General features: G+C 38.3%; 1 protein-coding gene across 6 annotated transcripts; it reads left to right on the plus strand.

Annotated features, from left to right (window-relative positions):
- phf21aa (PHD finger protein 21Aa) lies at positions 1–27,737 on the plus strand. Of its 6 annotated transcripts, XR_007828121.1 has the most exons (18): positions 1–275; positions 5,932–5,986; positions 6,541–6,630; positions 6,777–6,809; positions 6,917–6,982; positions 10,865–11,014; positions 12,956–13,201; positions 13,989–14,072; positions 15,578–15,835; positions 16,259–16,417; positions 16,525–16,576; positions 16,659–16,738; positions 17,786–17,843; positions 19,961–19,983; positions 20,075–20,253; positions 21,040–21,115; positions 24,187–24,290; positions 24,473–24,560. XR_007828121.1 is itself a non-coding variant. In XM_051115559.1 (17 exons), the coding sequence occupies exons 2-17, from the start codon at positions 5,957–5,959 to the stop codon at positions 25,037–25,039; spliced, it is 2,346 nt and encodes a 781-aa protein (XP_050971516.1). In that variant the 5' UTR covers positions 1–275; positions 5,932–5,956; the 3' UTR covers positions 25,040–27,737. The 6 variants fall into 6 exon arrangements, 5 of the variants coding, with proteins under 5 accessions (XP_050971516.1, XP_050971519.1, XP_050971518.1 ...); XM_051115559.1 differs by having other exon boundaries at positions 19,961–20,253; positions 24,473–27,737; XM_051115562.1 differs by lacking the exon at positions 20,075–20,253 and having other exon boundaries at positions 24,473–27,737.
- The last annotated feature ends 63 nt before the right edge of the window (positions 27,738–27,800 follow it).

A 27,800-nucleotide genomic window follows, 5' to 3' on the forward strand; every position in this document is an offset into this window, starting at 1 on the left:
CTGGGGGTGAATGGGATGGAAGAAGAGTTCTTGTTTTGTATATCAGTTTCTGTCTTTTTATGTATTTTTGGTTAAAAATCAAGCGAACAAAGCGAGGATTCCTTCTGCTGCGCTGTACAAAACTTTAGGGCGCTGAAGGGAGTAAATTCATCCGCGGGATAGGATTTTAGTGGTGAAATGCTCGGCTGTTTGTAGATATATATTTAAATAATTGGTGAGTGTGTGTGTAAGTGTATGAAGATCGGGGTTTGACTGCTGGAGGAGTGTGTACAAGGGTAAGTGCACCTCGTTTTTTTCATCTTCGTTTTGTGAACTTTTGGAAGCGGTGTCTGGAAACTCTTTTCGCGTTCTTTATGTGATTATGTTGCTAGTGATTGGAGTGGATGTGAAAGCGCAGAGCCAGCGCAGGGGGGTTTTGTTCATTTCTCTTTATTGTAGGAGTTGCAGGAGAGAGAGTGCAGCTGCAGTCAACGAAACGTTATAACTTACAGCCGTCACACAATAACGCCTCGAATGCCACCGAAACACCCTGTAAACGACACTTGGTTAGCAGAATTGCGCTAATATGGATGAAAATGTGATTCCAGCGCGTGCCGTAGTTTTCACACCATGCCGTGAAACAGTCATGGGATGCCATTATAAATGCACTTTGCGCTTACGTTAACATTCTCAAGAGCAAGGGACGAGATCTCGAGGAATAAACGTGATAAAGTGTGTGTATATGTACTCTTGTTGTGTTGAGCTAGACCAGCTTGTGCGTTGTTGAGCTACTATTATTGTTAAGAGCCGCTAGGGCGACAAGACGTGTGATCATGAAAGATTTTTTTTTCCCCACTTCGTGTTCTCGGCACCACGCCTTGACATATCAGCACAAACGCGAGCTCGCTGTAATAAAGTCTCCTTAAATCTGTTCCCCGCTAAGGTGGAGGAAAGTTGTAGGCCTTGTGTAGTGAGTTTGATGTGTGATTGTGTGAGTATATAAAGTGATGGTGCTGTTTCCGGTGTGGATGCGCTGGAACGCTAATGATGCTGATGATGATGATGACCTTTCTCAAGCTTTCAGATGGCGCTCGGTCCGCTTTAACGACCAGGCCGTCAAGAGCCTCTTTCCCACTCTCTCAGTGTTTCACAAGATTGTGTGTCTTTTTTTGTATTCGTACTGTTTTGGTGCTTAGGTACTGTATAGCCGTCAAACAGTATGGTTGGTCCTCAAAATCACACCCTGTTTTGAATCATCTTTTTGAGGTTGAAATTGCTACGTGTACCAAGTTATTAAAGAATACAGGTTTCTCTTCTCTTCAGTTTTGTCATGTTTTATGCATGTGTGGTTGTGCTCTTCCATTATCAACTATGTTGACTGTACAGCCATTTTTTCTTCTCCCCACCTGCTTTTTTCTGCGATGATTTTTTTCACTTGTTTTACTTGACGTTTCATCCTTTAATGTGCATTGAATTAATTCTTTCATTTAAATAATATAGTTTCATGCTTATTTTTGAAATACTGCTTTTATTTTTGCACAGTTGTATATGTTGTGTAAATAATGTAAAAGATATCAGCGTTTACCTCGAGGTCTTGTCTCACTGCATGCTGCCATCATGTTACTTTAACATAAAGATGGTGAGTGGATGCCAGAGTTTTTTTCATACCAAGTCACTTGACCCGAGTGGTTTCAGGGCCCCCTTTTCAGTATTTCTCTCAGACATTAGGCCCACACACTCACTGCCCTCCCCCCCAACCTCTCAAATGTCTGTTTCCCCAGGAAACAGAACCCGTTTAAGGATTAAACATGTCATAGATACTCACAAAGTGTATTCATATACATGAAATATATGTTCATGCTCTCAGCAATAAGGTGACCGTGTCTAATATAGTACAAACATGATTGTTTTTTTTTTTCTCAGCTAAAATGCTCTACATTTGTAATTAATGAGTAAATGTTATTTCTGAAAACATTATTCCAGTGTCTCAAGATGCTGGGATAGGCTCCAGCATCCATGGAGAATGGATGTTCTGAAGAGTTGGCTTACAAACAGATGGACTAATTGATGGAGTGATGCAAAGGTTACAAAGACTTCATTAAATGGAGTCCTGAATTAAAGTCAAGAAAGAGCATGTTCTTTCAAATCTGTACATTTCAACATGAGGCATCTAAGCAGCTTTTTACCTCATGAAAATTTGGCGAATTTCACCCCATCTCCATTTTGTTTTTAATATTAATACACTGTAGTGAAAATATCTATTTTTTTTAGGCCAACCTGGAAATTTGCATCACCGACAACAACTCAATAGGCTTTTTCCCAGTGGCTTTTGAATTATTGCAAAAAATTAAGCTCTGTGACCAGCAAAAGTTTATGTCTTACATGTTTTATTTATCATGATAATCTTCACAAATTAACAAAGCTTATGAATTTTGAAATCGGCAGAAGAAAAAAGCTGAACATAGGCTATAAACAAACTACACCACGGTTGCATGACTTCAACAGTCATAGCGTAATGCTTCTGTCTCTTTCTGTCTTTATTTAAAAAACAATTTTTAATGAAAGTGTGAGTTAGAATAGTTTGCAAGAACATGATTAAACGGGCTGTGAAATTGAGGCTGTGAAAGTGGACTAATGAATAGATGAGTTTATCTATCCTGACAACCTTTGTAGTCCCATTTTCAAGACAAGTACAAGCTTTAAAACATCATGAAAGGGTATTACAGATGTATTTTGTCATAGAATAAAATGAGAAAACATCTTTAGCTTGTGTCAACAGTATCGAACATCCATTAACTTCAGGACAATTGAACCGGAAGTGCAAAAAATGCAAACTTCCTTCCTGGTTTTGGCCTACAAAAATACATAACCTCTGCAGCATCCTATTAATGCATATTAAGTATTCCAGAATAAAAATTAAAGCAATCTGTTCACCTTCATCAGCATGAAGGATTATATCAACTTATGAAATGAAACATATAGCCTGCTTTGCATATAGGAGTGAATTAACTGGTAATTAAGAAGTTACACATGTGAAGGAACACAACGTTGAGTGGAGGTTTTAAAAGTTTGGTTAAATTTGATTAGGTTTTAGTGCAAGCATACAACAGAGAATGAGAAAGGGTGTATCATGTTCCTTTTCTCTAAGCAGTAGTTCTGAATGACTTGTGCTTCAGCCTGTTTACTGAGCTAACAGGTGAGGGTTTAGTGTGCCAGTCTGATCAGGCAGGTGTAGTGTGTGTGTGTGTGTGTGTGTGTGTGTTATGATCACTTTGGCTGTTTGCCCTTACTGAATACAGAAGTCCCAGAAAATTGCCCTCTTTTGCTCTGCTGTTCTGCTGTGGAACACTTATAGTGCAGGAGCTGATGTTCTTTATGGGAAAAATGTAATCTATTTTCTGTGGGTCTCTAAGGTTCATTATTTATATCATTTTTTATATTCCTTTGCTTAAATAGTGTCCTGAGGCAGATACATCAGTGACTGGTGCAACTACAGATAGAGGGTGCCACTCTGTAGATGAGTGAGAAGCTCTTAGTGTGTGGAGTGCCCATCTGGTAGTCTCTGCTTTCATTCCGATGAGAAGAGAGTGATGATCTGTGGCAGAGACAGAGACTGATTCTGTGACACGCAAGTACAGAGAACAAAAAATAACAGCTCAGACAAACCAGAGAAAGCAGGAAGTGAGTGAATTTGCACTGCATACAACTCCAAAGATGTGTATGAATGAGGAGAAATCAAAACGTTCAGTATAGTGCCTGGCTATAGTCCTGATGAGAAGGCATTTTTGATGGAGACATTGCAATTCTCAACATGGTGACTATTTAAAGAGTTAGTTCACCCAAAAATTTAAATTCTGTCATTAATTACTCACCCTCATGTCATTCCAAACCAGTAAGATCTTCGCTCATCTTCAGAATGCAGATAAGATATTTTTTTATGAAATCTGAGAGCTTTCTGTCCCTGCATAGACAGCAACACGACTGACACATTTAAAGGAGATTGTTAAAACAGTCTGTGACATCAATGGTTCAACCTTAATTTTATGAAGCTGTGAGAATAGTTTTCGTGTGCATGTGTCGTGGTATTCATGAATGCGAGTCGAAGACTGACAAAAATTGTTAATTAAAGTCTTATAAAGTCTTTTTTTTTTTTCTTTGCACACAAAAAGTATTCTTGTAGCTTCGTAAAATTACAGCTGAACCACTGATGTCATATGGACTAGGGGTGGTGGGAAAAATATAAATTGCGATTCAGTTTTCTAGTGATTCGCATTGATTCACAGATTTCAAAAATCAATTTTCTAAGTAATATAATAATAATGATAATAGCATGATGTTGTCGGAACAAAACAGCAACAGCAATGGAGGAGGAAAAACAAATACATCCTGCCCCATTTTCAGCGACGGCAAGTGAATGCGTACACACGGAAAACGAACAAGACATTCTATGGAGCAACTAAAGGGACAGGGTTAGCCTCTTGCTAGCGGTAGCCTGTTACATTTGAGTACATGATATATATCTCACATACCACATAAACAGAGTAAGGAGAAATGACTGATAGGGTGATGGCGAATGATTTACAGATTCTGAGCACCAGACAAACTTCTAATCTTGTAAAATATGTTGCAAGTAGGTCTACTGCCACTCCCTGTGTTGCAAATCTCGAAAGTGAAAGTAAAACGCAAGCGCGCATTCAGAAGTGGTTTCAGTGCCCTGCATATTAATAATGGCTCCCTGATGCCTGCAATTTATATACAGTATAATTACCCAACGATAAACCTGTGAGAGAAAGCACTGAAATATTTTTTCCTCCTATCTCGTATTGTAATGGGAAGTGTAAAATATTTTTGATTTATTAAGAATTTAATAGTTAATAGGAAACACTGATTTCTTGAGTCAGGACTACCCATACTATAGACTGGTATGTTTTTGTATTAAAATACTGGTGTGTTTGATGTCCAGTGTGCACAAAAAAATTGATGGAAAAAATGTTCATCGTGATTAAAAAATTAAAAAAATCGTGAAATCGATTTTTATTCAAAAAAAATGGTGACCCCATGAGGTACTGAAATATTCCCACCCCTAACATGGACTATTTTATCAATGTCCTTACTACCTTTCTGGGCCTGGAACGTGGTAGTTGTATTACTGTCTATGCAGGGTCAAAAACTCTTGTATTTCATTAAAAATATATTAATTTGTGCTCTGAAAAATAACAAAGGTCTTACAGGTTTGGAACGATTTTTGGGTGAACTATCCCTTTAATAACCCAATTGCCTGTTCATTTAGCATAGAATGTGCTTGTTAGTGGCACAACGAGTCTAAAAAAAACCTTTTGTGTGAGTTGGCCTTCATAAGCACAATTTCTTTTTTTTATTCTTATATTTCTATATTTCTTATATTTTATTCTTGATCTGAATTATGTTATTGAAATACAGATTTAGATTAGGTAATTCTTAATAAAAGATAATAAAGCTGGAAATAGCTACCAAGTGGCGTTACCAGTATGGCTGCCATGTGAACTGACTTGTCTTCAAGGAACTATGTTGTGTTTCTATAAATATGTTGACATTGTACTAGCTACTTAGATACATGCTTTTAGGGGACAGTTTTTCACAGAAGCATTTTGTAGTTCTTCCATATCAGGAACCTTGATTGAAAGGGGTAGTTCACTCAAAAATGAACATGAGGGGATCATTTTAAGTAACTTCAGCAAATAAAGAAGCACTGTTTTCTTTTCCAGTAATCATCCAATTTCTATGTCCTCTCAATTGAGGATTGAATCTGCAACATTTGCAAGCAGTCCAAATCTTTTTTTTTCCACAAAGCTTCTACTTCATTCCTGCTGATATCTTCGATATTGTTCTGATGTAGATTTGTCACTCACCAGAGCTCTGCTGCTGTGTGTAAATGTGTGCGTGCTCCTTACCATCCTCTCTTGTCTATTCCAGCTCCACCCCCCACTCTGCCAGTTGGATGGTGTTCAAGACGGCAGACGTTGGGAAGGTATAGAATAAACCATTGTCCTAAGGGGGGTGCACACATTCTGACACAACTGTGATGGTCAGCTTTAGGATGTTTCATTGGGTAGCTAATTAACTGAAATGATTTCCTGGACAACACAGTGCAATTATTACACAAAACAGCAGCGTAGCTGTGTAGTTCTAAAAAAGCTTACTTTACAACAGACTCTTAGAGGCAGGGAGAGACGGAAACAGTTAATGCATGCATCAGCATCATTTCCCCCCACAAAGAAGAATGACAGAGGGAGAGAACAGGACTGTGTATGTGCAAAAGAATGCTGTTCAGTTTGATCCATGGTGTTCAGGCAGGATTTGATGAGAGTAGTTTTGATTGAATCAGTACACAGAGATATATCCTACTCACACTGAGCAGATTTACGCACACTCGCACTAGCACACTAACAGATCTGTCATGGCACAGTCATACACACTGTGAGGCCACAAAAAGCTCTCCAACTATTTTTTTTTTGATTCATAGTCATTCAATAACATCTCAGTTAATGAAAGAATATCTCCTTTCTTGCTCTTACTCGCCAGGCAGCTGTGTTGGATTTTGGGAAGAAGAGATCGATGATGGAACTGCAAAATTTACAGGAAGCACTCAAAGTGGAAATCCAGATCCATCAGGTATCCCCACCGCCCTCCCCGCACACCATATGGATGGAGTGTGTAATTGTTGCGGCTGCAGTACCCCTCGCTCTCCTCTAGAGGTCACTGCGTCGGCATGCGTTTCCCACTCATGAGAATGCTAAAACTTTCTCTCTTTCTTGCAGAAACTCGTGAGCCAGATGAAGCAAGATCCACAGGTGCGTCTCCCTCACTGAACATTTCCATTACTGTTTGATCGATACGCTCTCGTATGCCGGCCGCTGGACTAGTGTATCAGGGAGGAGTGTGTGTGTTCTTTGTACAGAATGCAGATCTGAAGCTGCAGCTCCGTGACCTGCAGGCCAAGATCACAGCGCTGAGTGAGCGGCAGGTGAGAGCTGCTCTCCGAGAGAACACCTGCTGCCGTATCAGTGTTCTCTATGAGCTACACGTGTGTCTTGATCAGTTCAATATCTTGGGGTCTGAAAGTCTCCTCGTGTGTCCCGAGAAACCGAGGTGATCTTGTTAGGTTATGAAACCTGTGTTGCATCATGGCATTGTTTTGTGTTGTACTGTGCTGAACATTTGTGGTGCGATTTGCGCGCTGTGGTTTTGTGTTGCCAAATGAACAATTTGCCAACACACATACACACACATGCACAAATCTATTCTCCCCTCTTTTATTTGACATTTCAATAACTGATGATTAATGTCTGGGGATGATTACGTGGCGTACTGTCCTTCGCTTGAGCTTACTGTACAGAACCCAAAGTTCTGTGGAGGAGATGGAGAAAAGATGCGTTGTAGACTGCAGGCAGCGGAGAGGAATTTTAATTAGTATCTCAAAGCTTTTTAAAGTAACAGAAAAGAGCAGCTGCCAACAACAGGAGAAAAAACACACACCTGAGATAGTTCTGCAGAGAAAAAGAAATAAGAGAAACACAAGATTAGCCCTATAATCACTGTCTTAAAGCATTTAGAAATGTACCAGCCTGCAGCGCTGTTTAATAAAGTGCGCTGCCTTCCTCGCTCCACACACATTCGGTGTCCGGTGGAATTCTCCCAGATCTAGGAGTGTGTGAGTCTAACAGATGGTGGAGGGAGCCTGTTAAAGCTGTAATCAGTGAGAGGACTGTGCTGGGGGGGTTGTGTTCATATTCATTAATGTATCTGTCACTCTGTCTTCACTGGCTACAGAATCAACACATACTCAGCTGAACACAAACAAGCTGTATTGCACATTTGTAGCCTGCGTTGAGTAAAGCCAGGCACTCTTACAGCCATCTGAAAGTTTTCATATCTCCCTCCTGTCCTCACTTGATGATTGTTATGGATCCATGTTGCTTTGTGTGCACATGCTCATGTGTATGTGTGTATGTGCAAGTTTTTTGATGCCAGACTGTAACACACACAGTGAATGGCTTCAAATAAATTGCATTTGGAGTACGTGAGGAATGATCGTGTCCACCTTTTACAATCACATTCTTTTTTTTTTTCTCTCAGTAGAGTTTCTTATTTGCACAGGTATAACTCAATAAGTATGTAAGTATGCAGGTTGTTTATTTTTCATTCTTCTACATACGACTTCCATTTTTGTCCTGTTCATTGTAAAATGATTGAGAACTTACAATACATGTCACTAAAGCATATCCATTTTGAAAATGGTTTGCATAAGGTTTTGAGCTTATTATGCAAATGTAGGGCTCAGTGCGTACTTGTAAATGCTAATGGTCTAGTTCTTATTGTGTGGGAGTCCTTCTAAAATAGGAAAAGATTTGATGGCATTATGACATTATAAAAATAAAATTAAAGTCCACTTCCAAAATAAAGATTCACATATAATGTACTCAGCCCCTTGTCATCCAAGATGTTCATGTCTTTCTTTCTTCAGTTGTAAAGAAATTATGTTTTTTGAGAAAACATTTTTGCATTTTTCTTCATATAAGAGTAATAATGCAGACTCATATGATCCCAATGTGGTTGTAAACGATCCCAGCTAAGGAAGAAGGGTCTTATCTAGTGAAACGATTGGTTATTTTCATTAAAAAAATACAATTGAAATTCTTTTTAATCTCAAACACTCGTCTTGTCTTGCTCTCCATGACCTCTGTGTATTCTGACTCAAGACAGTTAGTGTATGTTGAAAAACTCCAATCGTATTTTCTCCCTCGACTTTAAAAATCATTTCAAAATGATCCTACATCACTTCCGTGAACATGCAAAGATGATCAAACACCCTTAACAAAACAGGTAAAAGAGCGATATAGGATGATTATAGAGAGAATATGAGATGGGAGTTTTTCAACATACCCTAACTGTCACGAACCGGGAAAAAAAAACTATCCAAGCAGAGTAATACAAGACGAGCGTTTGGCATTAAAAAGTCTATAAATTGTATTCTTTTTATTAAAATAACCAATCGTATCACTAGATAAGACCCTTCGTTCTCAGCTGGGATTGTTTACAACTGCATTAGGGATTGTTTGAAGCCACATTTAAACTGCATTTTGGAAGTTCAAACTCGAGGCACCATACCAGTCCATTATATGAAGGAAAATGCTGAAATGTTTTTCAATTTCTTTACGACTGAAGAAAGAAAGACATGAACATCTTGGATGATGGGGGGGTGAGTAAATTATTTGTAAATTGTTGTTCTGGAAGTGGACTTCTCCTTTAACAGATAAACATTTTAACCTTTAAAGATGCATTTCTGTTCTACTGGCAGAACCAAACAGAAATGTGTAATTAATGGTGTTTCCTAACAAGTTTCCCAAACACTTGTCCATTTGTCATTGTTTATACTCTGTTAAAGTGATAGTTCACCCAAAAAGGAAAATTCTGTGATTTAATTATTCACCCTCATGTCAAACCTGTTAGACCTTTGTTTATCTTCGGAACACAAATTAAGATATTTTCAATGAAATCCGAAAGTTTTCTGACCTTGCATAGAGAGAAACGCAACTACCACGTTCAAGGCTCAAAAAGGTAGTAAGGACCACGTTAAAGCTTTGGAATGACATGCAGATGGGTAATTAATGACAGAATTTTAATTTTTGGGTGAACTAACCCTTTTAAGGGAAAGTCTACCCAAAATATAAAATTCTTAACATTTATAAAAATACTTTCTTTTTCAGAACTTAAAGTAAGATATTTTGAAGAATGTGTTTGTTCATACAATTGACCATTCGCGATCTGACCAATCATAACGCAGAATCCGCCATTTTGTCCGACAAACAAAACCAACAGGAGAGTAGACTAACTTTGGTGGACTTAAACTAGAAAAATTGTGCATATTGACATCTTTGTGCGGTTGAAATAAATTGTGTTCTGATGTTCATTTATGTATTTTTCATGTTTTAAGTAAATAAGAAAAGACGGTTCACATGTGGATTGATCTAATAAGGCAATACAGTGATCTCTCGCGACACATTAAAGAGCCACAAAATGTTGTTTATTGTTTGAATTGCTTTAAAAAAAGCTGAGACCTTGTTTCATACCAGAAGTAACCTGCTCTGTCTTGTCTGTCGGCGTGTTGTCAGTTTCCTGATCTGTAGTGTGAGAGCAGCATTGTTTGTTGGACACAGCATCGGTAACTAAGGAGGGCGGGTTTTTTCGAATGGTCAGTTAAAATAAATACTGTCCAAACCAACTGAACCCATTGACTTTCATTATATATTAAAAAAAAAAACCTGAACCAATCTTCAAAATATCTTCTTTGTTTTCCACAGAAAAAAGTCATACAGGTTTAAAATGGCATGAGTGTGAGTGAATGTTGACAGAACTATCCATTTCATATAAAGATATTTCAATAATGGTCTAGACAAGCAGTGTTTTAGACAGTTTTCGCATTACCTCAATATATCTTTCTTTAATTACTGAAGTTATGTTTGATTTAAAGAAGCATTCCTTTCAGCTGCACACTGGACATAGTTCATAGTCACAACTGATGCAAATGGTAATATATTACTGCTAAATGTTCCTATTATGCCATAATCCAATTTCTTAAAAAAGCACTTTTAAGATGTTTTTGAAGGCAGAATACTGTTGGCCCCCTGCCTGAGAAAGAAAGAGACAAAGAGAGAGTGATGTTCAGCTGTAGGGACTCCATGTTCCCTCTTGCTGTCAGTGCAAATGGGCTAAAATCCAACATCACAAACTCTCTTATCAACAGCAGGCAGAAAGAGAGGGTGTGAGTGAGAGAGACTTCATTGCAGGTACGAGTGACAGAACGCACAAAAAATGAACAGGCGTTTGTTCTCTCTTTCTCCCTCAGAAAAAGGTGGTGGAGCAGTTAAGGAGAGATCTACTGGTGAAACAGGACGATATGAAGCTGCAGACACTACAAGCCGATGGGCAAACGTCTACCTTGCTCATCGCACAGACACAGACGCCTCTGCCTGCTGCCAGCCTCACTACTCCACAGGTACCCACACAACACAGAAGAAGCAATACTTCACATTGTCAGGTACAGTAGGACTCCATACAGGACCCCTCTAAAGACAATGCATTGCCTTTGCTGAACATTTAAAGGATTACTTCACACAAAATTAAAATTTCTTTCATGTTGTTCCAAACCCATATGTCTGACTTTCTATCTGGGAACAAAAATAGAATGAGGACCTGGGCTGGCAAGTTCCAAAATGACAGAAACATACCAAAGTATTATAAAAATGGTCCATATAGAAATATCATTCTGAGAAATTTTGGAATGTTGTGTTGATTATGCTTTTCCATGCAATTGGGCTAAGCACTGAGACTTTCAAGCTTCAAACAGGAGCACCATAAAAGTGGTCCATGTGACTCCTGAAGCCATATCATAGCTTTGTGTGAAGAATGGGCTTAAAGATTCATTGTGTTATCCATTTGACATCTGCCCTAATTCTCTTTGGCATATTCATGAAAGTCAATGAAAGTATTTTCTTTGAATTGGCTGTTGAGTCAGCAGTCTGAATTATTATTCATGAATCAAACTGATCTTTTTCTTGAGATTTATTAGCTACATTTACACCATTGGTGCCCAAACTCTGTCCTGGAGGGCTGGTGTCCTGCAGAGTTTAGCTTCAACCCCAATTAAACACACCTGAACCAGCTAAGCAAGCTCTTACTAGGCATACTAGAAACATCCTGGCAGGTGTGTTGAGGCAAGTTGGAGCCAAACTCTGCATGACACCGGCCCCCCAGGACTGAGTTTGGGCACATCTGATTTACACAGTTAGTAATCGCATTGATGGCTCAACTGGACTGAGAAACCTTCATGTAAACACCTCAATTTATCAGATCAAACTCAATCCCAATGAAATTGGAGTGGTGTAGACCTGAAATAATCTGATCAATAATTAAGCTGTTTTTTTCAAAAATGCTATGCACAGTTCACATCTTAGGATTGTGTGTATACTTATTTGCGTCTTACGAACTAGTCTCTGGAGGAGACTGAAAATGTATTTAAAGGCACAAAATGTAAGAGTTTTTTTTGTTTGTTTTAATTAAAATATCGAAAAACCACTAGAACAGTTATTTTGTTGACTTGGGTACTTACATTATCCCAACTGTTTCCAAGAATGTTTAAATCCAGAGAAATAAGCAATTTTAACTAGTGTAACATACCGTGTCATTGCGTCGCTTGCTAGTGATGTCATACATCCTCGATTTCTGGTTTTATTTTGTAAAAATACATGGAAATACCAAAGACACTTTAATATGATATGCATTTTATTAGACGGGTGATGAACACAGAGCAGCATTATAATTGAACTTGCAACACACTCACATGTATCTAGTATGATAAAACAGTGCTGCTTTACCCCACATGCGCATGACCGGAAGGAGTGGAAGCAGTCAACTATGGCATAATAAAAGCTCCACTGCTTTTGAGCTGTGTTTTGTGCTTGTCTATCATTATCAATTGCTCCAGCAGCGTAGTTTCGCTTCCACAACTTTCAGCCCCTTCCTGCTTCATACTACAGTGACGCCGATAAATCTTGAATACATTAGCTCATCCATGAACATGATTTCTACCCGAGTCACGTCGGATTGCATCACCTGTGGTGTTTTTGCATCATGGCATCATCAAACTACACCTTTGTTTCTTTTGAATATGCGTTCACTAGCCACGTAAATTACATACTGTGCCTTTAATTATCTGCTAAAAATACTAAAAGCTCTGACAAATGTCAGCTTTTTTTTTTTTTAGAAATGTCATTAAGGCAAAAATGGCAGTTACACTCACAGTAGCTTTTTTGGCATTTATCTCAGTGGCTTTTTTTAATTATAAAAAGTGTGGCTAGAATATTCTGTAAGAAGACCTGACCTATAAAAGAAAAAAGTAAACAAGTTTACAGCAGTGTCTGTGTTTGTGACCCTGTAGAGCTCTGTGGCCCCTGTCATTGCTTCAAAGACTCTACCTCTGGTGCTGAGAGCTGCCACACCCACCTCACCTATCATCATGACACCAGCACCTACTATCACCGTGGTTACAACCCTTGGCAACACACTCCTGGCAAGCCCTCCTAGCTCAGATCCTCAGAAGTCCCCAGTAAACTTCCAACCGGTCATCCAAACGACCAATCAGGGAGCAGAGCCGGTGCGAGTCATACCCAATAGCACCGTTGTTGTAAGTATTTCTCAAGCTGTTTTGATTTCTTATTCCTGCTTGTTTTGCAAACTGTATGTGAGTTGGGAGGCAATTTCAGGTTGTCTGATTTAATTTAAATCCCAAGAGCTCAGGGCTGACTCTTTTAGATTTTGGACACAATTATTCTGTTGCATCTGCCTCTATTTGTAGCTTAAAGGGATAGTTCATTAAGAAATGAAAATTCTGTGTTTAATTACTTACCCTCATGTTATTCCAAACCCATAAGACTTTTGTTCATCTTGGGAACACAAATTAAGATACTTTTGATGAAATTAGAGCTTTTTGACCCTGCATAAACAGCAACGCTACTAAAATGTTAGTATATCCTTACTAATAATAGTAAGGACATCGATAAAATAATCCATGTGACATCAGTAGTTCAACCATAATATTATAAAGTTACGAGAATACTTCGTTATTCAACAGTTTCTTCTCTTCTGCATCAGTCTCTGAAGAAATTGTTGAATAAAGTTGCTATTTACTATTTTATCGATGTCCTTAATACCTTTCTGGTTCCTTGAACGTGGTAGTTGCGTTGTTGTCTATGCAGGGTCAGAAAGCTCTTGCATGTCATCAAAAATATCTTAGTTTGTGTTCTAAAGATGAATGAAGATATTACTGGTTTGTGATGACATGAGAGTAATTATTGACAGAATTTTCATTTTTGGGTGAACTATCCCTTTAAATCGTTAAATTTATTTGTTGTAGCATGTCTATTGGACAGGTTAGTGAAGTAAGGGTGTCTAAATGGGCGGTCTTGTCACAGGTGCAAGCTGCCTCCCAACCAATCAAAGTTCCTCAGTTTGTCCCACCAACCAGACAGACAACTCGACCAGCCACTCTACCGCAGGTTTGTTTCCATAGAAACCCTTCACACCCTAATGCCTGGCTGGACTAGTGAAAACCCCTCACTGCTGAGTGTTAGTGTGCATCTATGTGCAGGTGTTACTTTTTTGTGTGATATTTTCTTCATGCTCCGCCTTGTTTTCTTGCTCTGGATTTAATTTCTTTGTGCTTGCATAGTGGTGACATTTGCAATCCCTGCTTTGGCTGTTGCTTCTGACCCTACAGTAAATTGATCCTTAACCCTGATCTCTCTCCAGTAGTATTCTGTGCTGTTGTATTCTCTGTTGTATATATATTGTGTGTGTGTGTGTGTGTGTGTGTGCGTGCATATATGGTAGGGTTTTTGGTATAAATCATGTATTATGTAGTAATTTTATATTACATAGCAGCATACAAGTTTGGGGTCGTAAGATTTAAAAAAAAAAAAAGTTTTTGAAAGAAGTCTCTTATGCCTACTAAGGGTGCGTTTAGTTGCTCAAAAACTAGTAAAATATTAATTAAAATAACTGTTTTCTATATGAAAATGCAATAGCAAAGCTGAATATTCAGCAGTCTTTAGTGTCACATGATTTTATTTTATTTATTTTATAAATAGTTCAAAACCACCACATTTATTTGAAATAAAAACAATGTTTTAACATTAGAAATATCTTTAAAAATATTAATTAAAAAATCTTACTGACCTTAAACTGTAGGTAGTATATATCACATAGACGTATAGTCATTTATGTAATATAATCATTTTAGCTGGAAATTTATTGAAAAATGCTTCATATGTTAAATAATACAAAGTTTTATTTTTTGTTTTGTTTTATTATTTTCTGTTTTTATTCAGAACTCAATAGATGCGAACTAAAAGATTATTCATAACAAATAATTAAACCTTATTTTATTGGAATTCATTATAATATGTGACCCTGGACCATAAAACCACTCATAAGGGTCAGTTTTTTTTTAAACTGAGATTTATACATCTGGAATCTGAGGGTGCAAAAAAACAAATTATAAAGAAAATCACCTTTAAAGTTGTCAAAGTTCTTAGCAATGCATATTACTAATAAAAAATTAAGTTTTGACACATTTATGGTAGGAAATTGACAAAATATCTTAATAGAACATGATCTTTACTTAATATCCTAATGGTTTTTGGCATTTAAAAAATGATCATTTTGACCCATACAATGTATTTTTGGCTATTGCTATAAATATGCTACGTAAGACTGGTTTTGTGGTCCAGGGTCACATATTATAAAATAATAGTCAATAAATAAAAACTTTAAGTTATGTTGGAGTGGAGCTTGTGTTAGTGGTATCGTGGAATAGTAATGTAGGCAGTGTCTTTCTGTAAGACTGAAATCTTGATGTGAAAGAGCTGCTGTGTTAAACTGCTGAGTTAAGCATCGCTTTTCTGATACCTCAGTCGTTTTATTTTCACTGCTTAGGTCCACCTTTTATTTTCTCCAGTCATTCCACAAGTAATTCTTCTCTTTTTCCTGTGTGTGTGAGCAGGTCAGGCCAAAACCTCCAGCATCTTTGTCTCCAGCTGCTGGTCAGGTTTCTGTGCACACCTTACAGTCACCGGTGTTACTGAGCACTGCCCTTCCTTCCTCTGGTCACGTCCAGCAGATGCGTATCCTCAATGGCCTGCCCTGCCCCAACAGCTCGAACAACACAAGCATCCTGATCTCCCCATCTACACACACGCAGCCATCTCCGCAGACACACACACAGCAGTTACCTCACAACAGCCCAAGCTCTGACAACACGGTAAGGGAAATTCACACTTAATGTATTTGGGTTTACTCTTTAAATTAAACTGTGAGAGTAAAGACAAATCATGTATTTCTGTTTCGAATAAATGCTGTTCCTTTGCTCTTTCTATTTATCAACTAATTCTGAAAAATGTATCATGGTTTCCACATAAATAAGCAGCTGTTTTTATTGATTTTGATAATTGATGATAATAGGAATTGTTCAAATAGCATATTAGACTGATTTTTGAAGTATCGTGACAAAACTGTAATTGCCATCACAGTAATCAATTACAATTTAAAAATATATTCAAATAGAAAGGAGTTCATTTAAATTGTTAAAATATTTCACAACAAACATTTAAAAAAAACCTTACTGACTGCATAATGTTAAACAAACTGTAGTGTTTGTATTACTACATTTTTGTTTCTGCTTCAGATACCCGCAGTGGAATATGGGACAGAGCCAAAGACTTCATTGCTCATCTCTCCAGACACGCCTACACACACTTCACCTCCACTGTCTTTAGATACGCCCTCTTCACCTGCCCCCACCAACACACACACTCCCTCCTCCAAACATCAGGAGAGCCCTCTGGTAAAATACACTTATGTTTGCATCACAGTTTATAATGACAATAATGATAAGAATGGTGATGTCAATTATGATGATTACTTAGATAATGGCACACGTTCTTTCCACAGAAACTGGCCTTCATGTTGTCTCTGGGACTGGTCACGCGCGACTATTTAGAAGGTCAGGAGAAAGAAATGAGTCTGTGTGTGGGTTTGTTTGTGTGCATGCAAGTGTATTGACCTTTCTCGCTTTGTTTGTGTAGAGATTCAAAGCAGGCGTCAGGAACGCAAGAGGCGAACAACAGCAAATCCAATATATAGCGGAGCCATGTTTGAACCAGAGGTAACAAACACACACATTACAGGGATAGTTTACCTAAAAATGAAAATTACCCCATGATTTACTCACCCTCAAGCTATCCTAGGCATATATGACTTTCTTCTTTCAGATGAATACAAATTAAGTTATACTAAAAAATGTCCTGGCTCTTCCAAGCTTTATAATGGCAGTGAATGGCTGAGATTTTGAAGTCCAATAAAGTGCATCATATTTACTCTACACAGATCCAGGGGTTAATAAAGGCCTTCTGAAGCGAATGAATGCGTTTGTGTAAGAAAAATCCTTATTTAAACTTTAAAAACCGTAATCTCTAGCTTCCGCTAACTGACATAGGCACGTTCACGAGAGAGTGGCGTTCCAGCGTATGACGTAGGATGTAGTGTAAGCTCCAGTGAGAACAGACGAATGCGAGAATTCGAGAGTATTGAGGTTGGAAAGAGCAAAACAAAACACCGGTCATAAAGTATTTGTAAAGAAAAATGTTGGTGGATTTTGAGATAAGTTAAGAGGAGAATGGTTTTCCTTTGCTGTAAACAAAACTTGGTTTTCACAAGACTAGCATACTGTGACCAGAGCTTACGCCTATGTCCTACGTCATCTACTGGAACGTCACTCTCTCATGAACACAATTATAACCGTTAGAGGAAGCTAGAAATTGCAGTTTATAAAGCTTTAAATATGGATATTTTTCTTACACAAACGCATCAGTCCGCCTCAGAAGGCCTTTATTCACCCTTCAGAGCCGTGTGAAGTACTTTTCATGATGGATGGATGCACATCATTGGACTGAAAATTCTCAACAGCCATTCACTGCCATCATAAAGCTTGGAAGAGCCAGGGCATTTTTTTAATATAACTCCAATTGTATTCGTCTGAAAGAAGAAAGTCATATATACCTAGGATGGCTTGAGGGTGAGTAAATCATGGGGTAATTTCATTTTTAGGTGAATTATCCCTTTAAACAAGAGCAGTTCAGTGCAAACTGACTGGAAATACCTAATGGAATGAACCATTATTACATTTACATATCCATGCTTCTGTGTGTTTCAGCGAAAGAAGAGCTCAGTGTCGTATCTGAGCTCCATAAACCAGTCTAGCAGGAAGAGAGGTGAGTTCAGCCAATTACGCTGTCTTTCTGTGCATGTATTAGATATGGCGCTTGCAAAAATCCAAGTATAGACATCACAGGTTGTTAGAGGTGTTTGCTTAGGCAAACATCACTGATGCTTTTGTTCATACTTCAGGGATTTAACTTGTTCTCCACCATTTGTGCCACTGACATTAATGTTGCGATTCAACTGATGTAGCAACAGATATTTTCTTCCATGATGTAACACATATCCAAATGTAATGGATTATCGAAAATAAAAAATAGGGGCGGAGACTTGGTTATATACAGTAGCATACTGAAGTTTGGGAACCTCTTGCAGAATCTGTGAAAATGTGAATTATTTTAACAAAATGAGAGAGATCATACAGAATGTATGTTATTTTTTATTTAGAACTGTCCTGAGTAAGATATTTTACATAAAAGATGTTTACATATAGTCCACAAGACCAAAAAATTGCTGAGATTAACATAACCCCCTTTAAAAGTTTGGGAACCCTTGGTTCTTAATACTATGTGCTGTTACCTAGATGATCTTTTTTGTTTTGTGTTGGTTGTTTATGAGTCCCTTGTTTGTTCTAAAGTTAAACTGAGCACTGTTCTTCAGAAAAAATCCTCAAGGTCCTCCAGATTGTTCAGTTTTCCAGCATCTTTTGCATATTTGAACCCTTTCCAGTAGTGACTGTATGATTTTGAGATCCATCTTTTCACTCTGAGGACAACTGAGGGACTCAAACAAAACTATTAAAAAAGGTTCACACATTCACTGATGCTCCAGAAGGAAACACGATGCATTAAGAGCCAGGGGATGAAAACATTTTGAATTTAAAGATCAAGGTAAATTGTACTTAATTTGTCGTCCAGGAAACATGCAAGTATCTTCTGTTGCTTCCAAAGGGCAGTAGTAAATGGGGGGAAAAAAGATATTTCAAGAAAATAAGAAAAATTTGGACATCTTCATCCTGTTCAAAAGTTTTCACCCCCGGCTCTTAAAATCTAATTTTGAATGTTTCAGGTTGAAATCTAAATGCAAATGAGTTTTTCACAACACAGATACTATCCATATCTATGAAATGTGACTTTACAACGACGATGAATTGTCTAGCTTTATTGCTCTAAAAATGACTAGCCAGTTATTCTTCAGCGCTTTAAGCCCTTTTTCTACACCTCTCATCCTGAACTGATCCACTCTGCTTTACTCCCATCAGTCAGTCTCTCTCTGTCTCACACAAGCACACATTCAGCAGTAATGACTGTTTGATTATGTAATGTGCTTACAGGCACTCTGCTGTGGAGTGGCCCTGGAGTGTATGTGTGAGGCAGAAAGAAATGACCCCGCAGTGTGTTAAGTGGGATAATGACTGTCTTCAGGCTGCTGTAAAAGTGTATACATTAGTAAAAGTCTCAGACAATGTTCACAGCCTACTTTATAGATTTACAATTAGGCGAGTTGTGCACATCCTAAAGGTGTGACAATACTGCATCATTAGTGTACCATTAGTGCTTCTTTGGACAGATTCACATACAAAAACTCAAAATGCAACATTGCAGTTGACCAAAGTTATCTCTTAATACTTTTTATATGGCCAGTCAGTTGAGTATTAAAGGGGTAGTTCACTCATTGTTATCATTTAGTCAACCTTGTCATCTTTCTTCTGTGGAACACAAAGATATTTTAAAGAATTTTTCAGTATTGTTTTTGTCCATGTAATTAAAGTCAAACAGGTCTTAAATGACATTGGAAATCGAAATATCTTCTTTTAACATCTTATGCTTTATGATAAATGCAATATCTGTTATTTCTGATGCTGTTTATTCACTTAAAAGCTCGTCTTAACATTTGACAGCATCTGTGTTAGCTGTAGATGAAAATAAGCTTGTTGATGCCTGATAAGCTTCTTTGAATCATTGCCCTCTGATCCTTCTTTGTTATTGGCATTTCTTATCCCCATCTGCCTAAATGTAAAGCCTTCTGCCTTTATCAGCTGATCAGAGGCCAGCTTTTGCAGAATGTGTTGTTACCCAGCATGCAGTGCTTCCTTTTGTGAATCTAACGTTGCTCTTTCCCTCCCGACCACCATCACACCACCCCCACCCGCTCCTTCCTGCTACCCTAGCCAATGAGGACAGCTTGTCAGAGGTATGCTACACCAGTGTTTTGTCTTCTTTTCCTTTTCTTTTCTTTTTCTTTTCTTTTGTGTTTTGTTTGTCCTTTGTTTCATCTCACCCAGGTCGCCTTTCTAAAAACTGCAGTATTGTGGAGCGGGGGCCCCTCCCCCCAACCACCAGCAGCCATCATTCTACCTCCCCAGACCTACAGCGGCCCACCGTGGGCAGCCCATTCTCCCCTGCCCTCTCACTCACCTTTCCATCACATTCACCCTCACCCAGCCCCAGCTCAGCAGGGGATGTAAGTAGCTGTGATAGTCCACTAACAGTTACTGAGACACAATTCCGACTTCCCTATCCCAATGTTTACCGTGCTCACCGGCGACATCTAGCGGTAGCGGAGGTGAATTACAGTCTCAGGTAACTGAGAGATTCATTGCCGTTCACTCTCGCACTTCATTTCATTTTTTTTGTACCATGCCATGTCATTTTTCACTTTTGTCACTCGTCTTACAAAGCAGACAGTCTTTAGAGAATTAACAGGTTATATTCTTTCATTATAGAGACTTTTAATATGAATGGCATTGTAATTTCAGAGCAAAATCGGATTAAATTAAGAACAAAGAGGCTGCTTTTTTACTCAGGCCAACTAATGTTCTTTTTAAAAACAAGCTTTAGAATGGAATAGAAAATTAGGTTTTGATTGACGAGTCAGTATTTAGCGGCTGCAGTGGGCTGCATCTTATATGTGATGCTTGCTAATCATCTGGGCGTCATGCAGCTCTTCCTAAACTGCTAAAACCAAAGGCTTGAGCCCACAGTTCTGCTGCTTAAGACCCTTGAATTAGGAAGAAATTGATGCGGGAATTAATATTTATTCCAAATACTGAAAACCAGAAGTTTACATCAAGACTGCTCAAAACTTTGTAAGTTTAGGTCGCATCATATCTTTCCACTTCATTTGTTTTCACTATTATGAATTTATTTTCACATTAATTTTCAGTGTGTGTTTTTGTGTGTATTACTTTGAATGCAGACTGTGAACTATTGTGTTTTTCAGTATAATTCAGTTACATGTTTTCTTCAGATTCTGCAGAAGGAAGATGCCATTGAGTGGCCAGGGACTCTTGCTATTGTCCATTCTTACATCTCCTATAAAGCAGGTGAGGATATCGCATATAACTGATGCTAACTAGAAAAGTAAACCCGCAGTGTTCCAGAATGGTTATGTAAGATTGCTTAAAAATATCTCGAGTTAGGAGTTTAAAATAGAACAAATTCTCTCATTATGAGTTTCTTATGAAATGCACCAGTAAACCTCTGAGTTTTGGAAAAACTGTCTTAGAACTGTAGAATCTAACTATAGAACACAGCGGTAACCAGCCACTTTTTAAGCAGCAAGTATTTTCCCATTCATTTTCAAGTAATGAACCACAACACTGCACATTTGAATAAAGCAGAAAAGGATATAACACTCAGGAGAAAAGATGAGACTGTGTACTTAACATCTTTAAACTTTATGAACTACAATTTTTTTAAGCATTGCAAATTATGTAATTAAATAATAATGTTCAATAATAATAATAATAATGTACAATATACCACTTTAGATGGCTAAATATACTATGGCTAGTATATTTCACCATCTGAAATTTTGCAGTTAGCCTAAATTACAAATTTTTTTTTTTTTTTTTTTAGTCCAAAGTTTCAAATTATATTGACTCAAGGCCTGTCCACAGTCCACACCAATACAAATGTTTTGGCATAAAAATTTGGTCCAATTTTTATGTGTGTGATTTGTCTGTTCAGAAAAAAAAAATCAAATTTTACTCTTTGACAATAAATAGAACTTAAGAAAAAACTGAAATACAGTGAGACACAAGTACAGAAGTATTATATGCTATTTGCTTATCAAGATGCTAATGGTATTCCAATTTTTTTTTATTAATACTCTCATGTTTGTCTCAGTATTTGATTTACTTTGACTGCCATACCCCCCTTAATTATGTTTAAAATGTTGCAGTAAAAACACAAACACATGCGTTGTAGTCTACACGTAAGCTTTGCTTGTAAATATGAAGGTACTTTTCAATAGCCCTGACTGATTTTGAATTGTAATTTTGGCCACCCCTGAAATGTGTGATACCATTAACAGTTAAAGTTGCTAAAGTGAATATGCTAGTAAACCTGGCTCTTTTAAAAACATGCATGGACTCATGGAATAAGAAAGAACATAACATAAGTGTCTTAAAAGGGATAGTTCACCTAAAAATTAAAATTTTTCACCCTTATGTCATTCTAAACCAGTAAGACCTTCGTTCAGATTCAGATATTATATAATATATTCATATATTTTCATTTTCATTTTTAATGAAATCCAAGAGCTTTCTGATCCTGCATTGACAGTAGCACAACTGCCATGTTCAAGGCCCCAGAAAGGTAGTAAGGACATCATTAAAATAATCCATGTGACATCAGTGGTTCAACCTTAATTTTGTAAAGCTACAAGAATACGTTTTGTGCGCAAAGAAAGCAAAAATAGCGCTACTTTCGTGAATCTGCATCAAAGACTGACAAGAAAAAGAAAAAAATGTTGAACAAAGTTATTATTTTTGCTTTCTATGTGCACAAAAAGTGTTTTCATAGCTTCATAAATTAAGGTTGAGCCACTGATGTCACAGAGACTATTTTGACGATGTCCTTACTACCTTTCTGGGGTTCGAAAGTGGTAGTATCTGCTGTCTGTGCAGGGTGAGAAAGCTCTCTGATTTCTTCAAAAATATCTTAATTTGTGTTGCGAAAATGAACGAGGGTCTTACAGGTTTGAATCCCTTTAAATGGATGTATGCAGTTGAGCTGAATGATAAAGTGTGCCCTTTTTAATTGTGCAATGCAAACTGTAGCAACAGGTTGTAATTTTTATTTTATTTGTAATATTAAAATAAAGTTATGTATTATCTTTAAGACCTAACATGATCTGACAATGGATAAGAGTATATTTATAAATTAAAGGGGTCATGACATGGATTTTTTTACAATTATTTTAATATGTTCTTTGAGGTTTACTTATAATGTTAATTAAGTTTTTTCTGCACAAAAAAACAAACAAACAAAAAAACAAGTATGTGGAAAAATTATTATTTTCAACCCTCATTCTGAACCTCTCTCAGAAACAGGCTGTTTTTAAGGGGTGTATCCTTTAGGACTTAAGTCAGTAATCCGCTACTGTTATTATTGGCTAACATCATTTCTTAGGTATCAAAGCCCCCTCCCTATTGCACGTTTTGAGTGTTTTGACAATATAATTAAAATAAAACGGTCATTTCCAGACAAAGCAGTCATTGGAAATCATTTACTTACGGTTTGATGCAGCTGCAGTCAGATTTAGTACCACTACATCTCTCAACATGAACTCTTTGTGAACTCTCCATGGCACTGTGCCCCGTTTACAAAACAAATGCTCCGATCAATCCTCTACACAATCCAGGATGCCATTAAAAATAAACTATCCACTTGTTCCTTATGCAGGGATCCTTCTGATATCTGTACAAAGATGCTAACAAGCTGTTTAAACCAAACGCGTCAAAGCGAACGTTCTTTCACTGCATTTGTCCTATTGGCGTGGACTGTGAAAGAAAGCGAATGCACATCTGTATACTGTATCCGGTGTAGACAAAATAGTGGCAGTGATTGTAATTTCTGTTTGCTTTTGACGCGACGTGACACTTGCATTCAGTGTGATCAAGCGTCATTTGTTAGCGGCTTAATCCCGGTGGCCGGGGCCTATGGTGAAGTCTCACTCTGGAGGCGGAGTTTATGTAAACGTCTGGTGCTAGGTGACGTCACCTTGCCCTATCAGATCCAAAATGAGCCTTTTATGCAGCTTGATTAAGTAAAAGGTTTGCTTGTAACATCTTATATGCCAAAAGAGCCAGGCAAATTTGATTTCTCATGTCATCACCCCTTTAACATTTACCAAGATGAACAAATGTATGAAAAACATCCCCAAATCCATTCTCTGACCTGCCTGACTGTGCCGCACCCTGTGCTGACTTCTGGCTCCAGCAGAAGCCTCCACAATTGATTAATAACTACTGCTCTCATGGTAGATCTGTTTTAAAAGGCTTCTACAGAATTCTCAAAAATCAATTTCTCTGTGGGGGAAATGAATGGGATTTTTACTTCCAGAACTCAACTTGCGCGTTCTGTTGAGATTTAATTAATTTCCCTGCAGCTAAAGAAGGAGAGAAAGATCGTCTGAAGAGATGGAGCACAGAGCTGCGGCAGGAGAGAGATACTCTGGAGCAGCGAATCGGGCAACTCAGCAACTCTATTACGGTGAGAGAATCCTTAAGTTCATATCCACTTTGCTCTGCACGATGAGTCATACCACTAAAGTTACAAATTCGAGGCGTTCATTTATTATCCCAGACCTCCAGAAGGCCACAATTGCATAACTATATAATGGTGAGATTTTGATTGTATGAGTCAGCAGCACTGTGTCCTCTCTCCCCGCACAGAGATGTATGGACAGCAAGAACAGCGTACTGGCCCAGCAGAGAGAGATGGAGGCCTCACTTGAGAAAATGAGAGGGCTGGTGCGTCTGATCAGAGGCATCCAGTTGTCTCCCTTCATCTGCCCCGGGGCCATGGCTAACGGAGAAACGCCCCACAATGCAGCTTCCAAACCCAGCAGCTCCAGCGCGATCACCACAGACACGAACAACAACACAAATACCCCAGCAAGCTCCTCAGAAGCTACGCTGATCATTAGCACCCTCACAAACACGAGCGAAACCTTAAAGCAGATCGCCATGAATAATAACCCAGAGGCTATAGGTGCGAGTGAGGAGAGCGCACAAATCAACAGCACGTCCAGAATCAAGAGCGAACCCACAAATACGAACGCCGCAGCCTTCAGCAATAACAGCAGCAGCAACCAGGCGGTTCTCAGTACTAACGGAACCGTGTCCGCAGGGGAGGAGAATACACGAAAACATAAAACCAACAGTGACCTCGGCGTCATCCCACAGGCCCTCCTCGGCTCAATCGTACCCCTTACGGAAGTGACGGAGGGGGTGAAATAGCATCGACTCGAAGCATCCCGAAGCGTGCCAGTTAACAGTGTTGTTGTTTCGTGTTGTTGTTTCATCTCTTGTATCTATGAGGGAAAGAATATCCATAGTGCCATTTACTACATGCAGGAAGGAGGTTCCTAAAGTACCAGCAATGTGTACGCTAACGCGTGCACACCGAAAAGATTTCTACAAAGAATAATGATATAGAAAAGAGTAATAAAATTTAAAGATATCACACCATTGTGTGCCTGATACAGTTGCCATAGCACCTCTGAGTGGGAAAGCTTCTGAAGGCTGGATCGGGTGAAGGTCTCGTCCTGCTAGATGAGTAGTGCAGCTTCCTATCAGGTCCTGTAGCTCTGATCGAAGACATAAGATATGACGTGTCGAGGAGTTCAGCGTCCGTTTTGTCTGTGAAACACAACCGAGGTGCAGTTGTTTTGTCTAGTTTTCAGTTGTTGCGTCTCCTGGAGCGCAAAAACAGGTTCTTTATCACACACTGACAGAAATACAGGTCTTCCAGGCGTTCTTCTGGAGGTTTAACTACTATCATTTGCATTTGTCTATTTTGTGGGGTTTTTAAAAACCGAGGCATTTCTGTAAATATGTTTTGCTATTTTTTACACATGACCTTATTTATAAGTTTCTTCTTTCTTACGAAAATATTCCGTAGTTCTGTTCTGCCAAATAATCGATACCACAGGGAACTGTTCTTTTTGCGTTACTCTGAACATTAAATAGATATTTAAGAGTAGTAGAGTAGTATTTGTAGTGTCGGTCCTGAAGTGTCTGTGAGGTAAATTCTGACCATGCCTTATCTACTGAACAGATGTGATTTACTGAGAGCGCAGTAAATACAGAAGGGACTATCTGAGATGTCTCTCACATCGCTCTCATTCCATTTTCCACATCCAGAGGATTTTTTATTTACCCGGACTGTAGCAGGGGTCTCACGCCTTGGGAGGAATCATGCAGTCAGAAATATCCCATAAAACCGGTATGCCAGTAACGTTATGCTTATGGGCCAATTTAAGGGCTTCTGTTCTGTATCGTTTCAACACACTTTACTACACTGTTCTGTAAACCTGTCCAAAAGCACAACACAGCAGGCGTACGTTAGACGTGCCTAGCGCAACTACTTTACCATGGTCTCCTAGGAGCTTTTCTGCATTTCTCGAATCATATCGGAGCTCTCGACGCTCTCTCGCCGCTGTGTATTTCACAGTGTGTGACTGCACATGAACAAGCACAGACAAACAGTTCTAACACCTGAGATACAGCCAAGGTAGCTTGAACACTGTATCATGTGCCAAGATGACACTTCCATAGTGTTTTTTTCTTTTCTTTTTAAAAAGCACAAGAAATAATCCAGAAACACGGTGGTGTCAAACGCGCTTTTGATAAAAGACAGAAATATCTACAGTGTTTATATTTTCATTTCAGGTTCGTGAGTATTTTCAAAGCTGAACATGCAGCTCTGGCCTGCTGTAGCCTCTGTGTATTGGTTGCCTTAAGTTCTATAGACTATGTTAGGCTGTTTCATCGTAGTGTTATGACTTGTCGGTGTCTTAGAGTCAGTTGTCAGCAAAACGAGTGCGTATTTTTCCCTTTTCGGACACAACCTACTTTATCATCCAGTTTGTGATCATTCAGGTTGTGCTAGCGAGGACAGTGCCTGCGCTGCCTATAGTGAATCTGACCACTACACATGAGAACTCTGAAGTGCTTACGTCTTATATCAAAACACGAAATAAATTGCTGGTTTATTCGTTCACCTTTTTATGATTCCATCCCAGTGTGATGATCTGGGTATCCGCCCCTCGTTTTATACCGCATCTGCAATCACGGAAGTATTCACGCATTTTGTCTGACGGAAGTTTATACTAAAACATTTTATTGAAAATTCCAAAGTGACGTGCAGAAGCTGCGTTCTGTTTGGTGGTTTAATGGTATGTCAGGTTTTCTAGTGTATTGGAAAAAAAAAAAAAAAAAAGAAAGAAAAGAGAAGAGAGCCCTTACATAAATGCTCATCAGATGTGACATTTGCAAATGTCATCTCCCGTCCTTTAGGGCCAAGAATCCTAAGGCCAGATGTGGTTCAGTAGGACTGACAGTGCTTCTGTGACAGATGTTCTCTGATGAGATAGATGGGAATCTACTGTGTCTCCTCATCCATGTTCCTTACACATGAGAATTGGGTATTGTGTCCTGAAGTGTGTGAAATCTGATCTCCTCAGATATTAATAGTGTTTACCGAGAGCTCAGGCTTTTGTTCATGTTTTCAAGTAATGCTCATGGTCTTACACCTCATGCTGTTACCTCATTCAGGTTGATGAAACCCTCAAGTTAAAATCGAGGATAGATTATTGCATCCTGCTTAATCTAATGTCCTTATATAAATTTAGAACAAAATTTACATCGATTTGTTGTATAAAAAGTGTCTAGATTCTTTCATAATAGTTTTTAAAAGGGATGTGTATTGCTCTTTTGTTTCATTTTACTTTTTTACATTTTGTATGTTTTGTTTCTTAATCTTGTGTGTTGCCTGATGTCTGTTTACCTTTTCTCATAGAAGTCCATGTGTAAGTTATTTGAATATATAACTTCATGAATTCTTTCTGTTGAGGAGGCTGGATATTACTGGAGCATTTGATCAATTTGTATTTATTTATTTTTACCATTTTTGCTAAATAAAATTGTAAATTTACCAGTCTGTTTTCTAAATCTGTTTTATGTTGAAGCGGAAAATGAATATTAACACTGTCATGCT

This window comes from Labeo rohita, chromosome 7, assembly GCF_022985175.1.
Source record: "Labeo rohita strain BAU-BD-2019 chromosome 7, IGBB_LRoh.1.0, whole genome shotgun sequence".
NCBI classification, from domain to species: domain Eukaryota; kingdom Metazoa; phylum Chordata; class Actinopteri; order Cypriniformes; family Cyprinidae; genus Labeo; species Labeo rohita.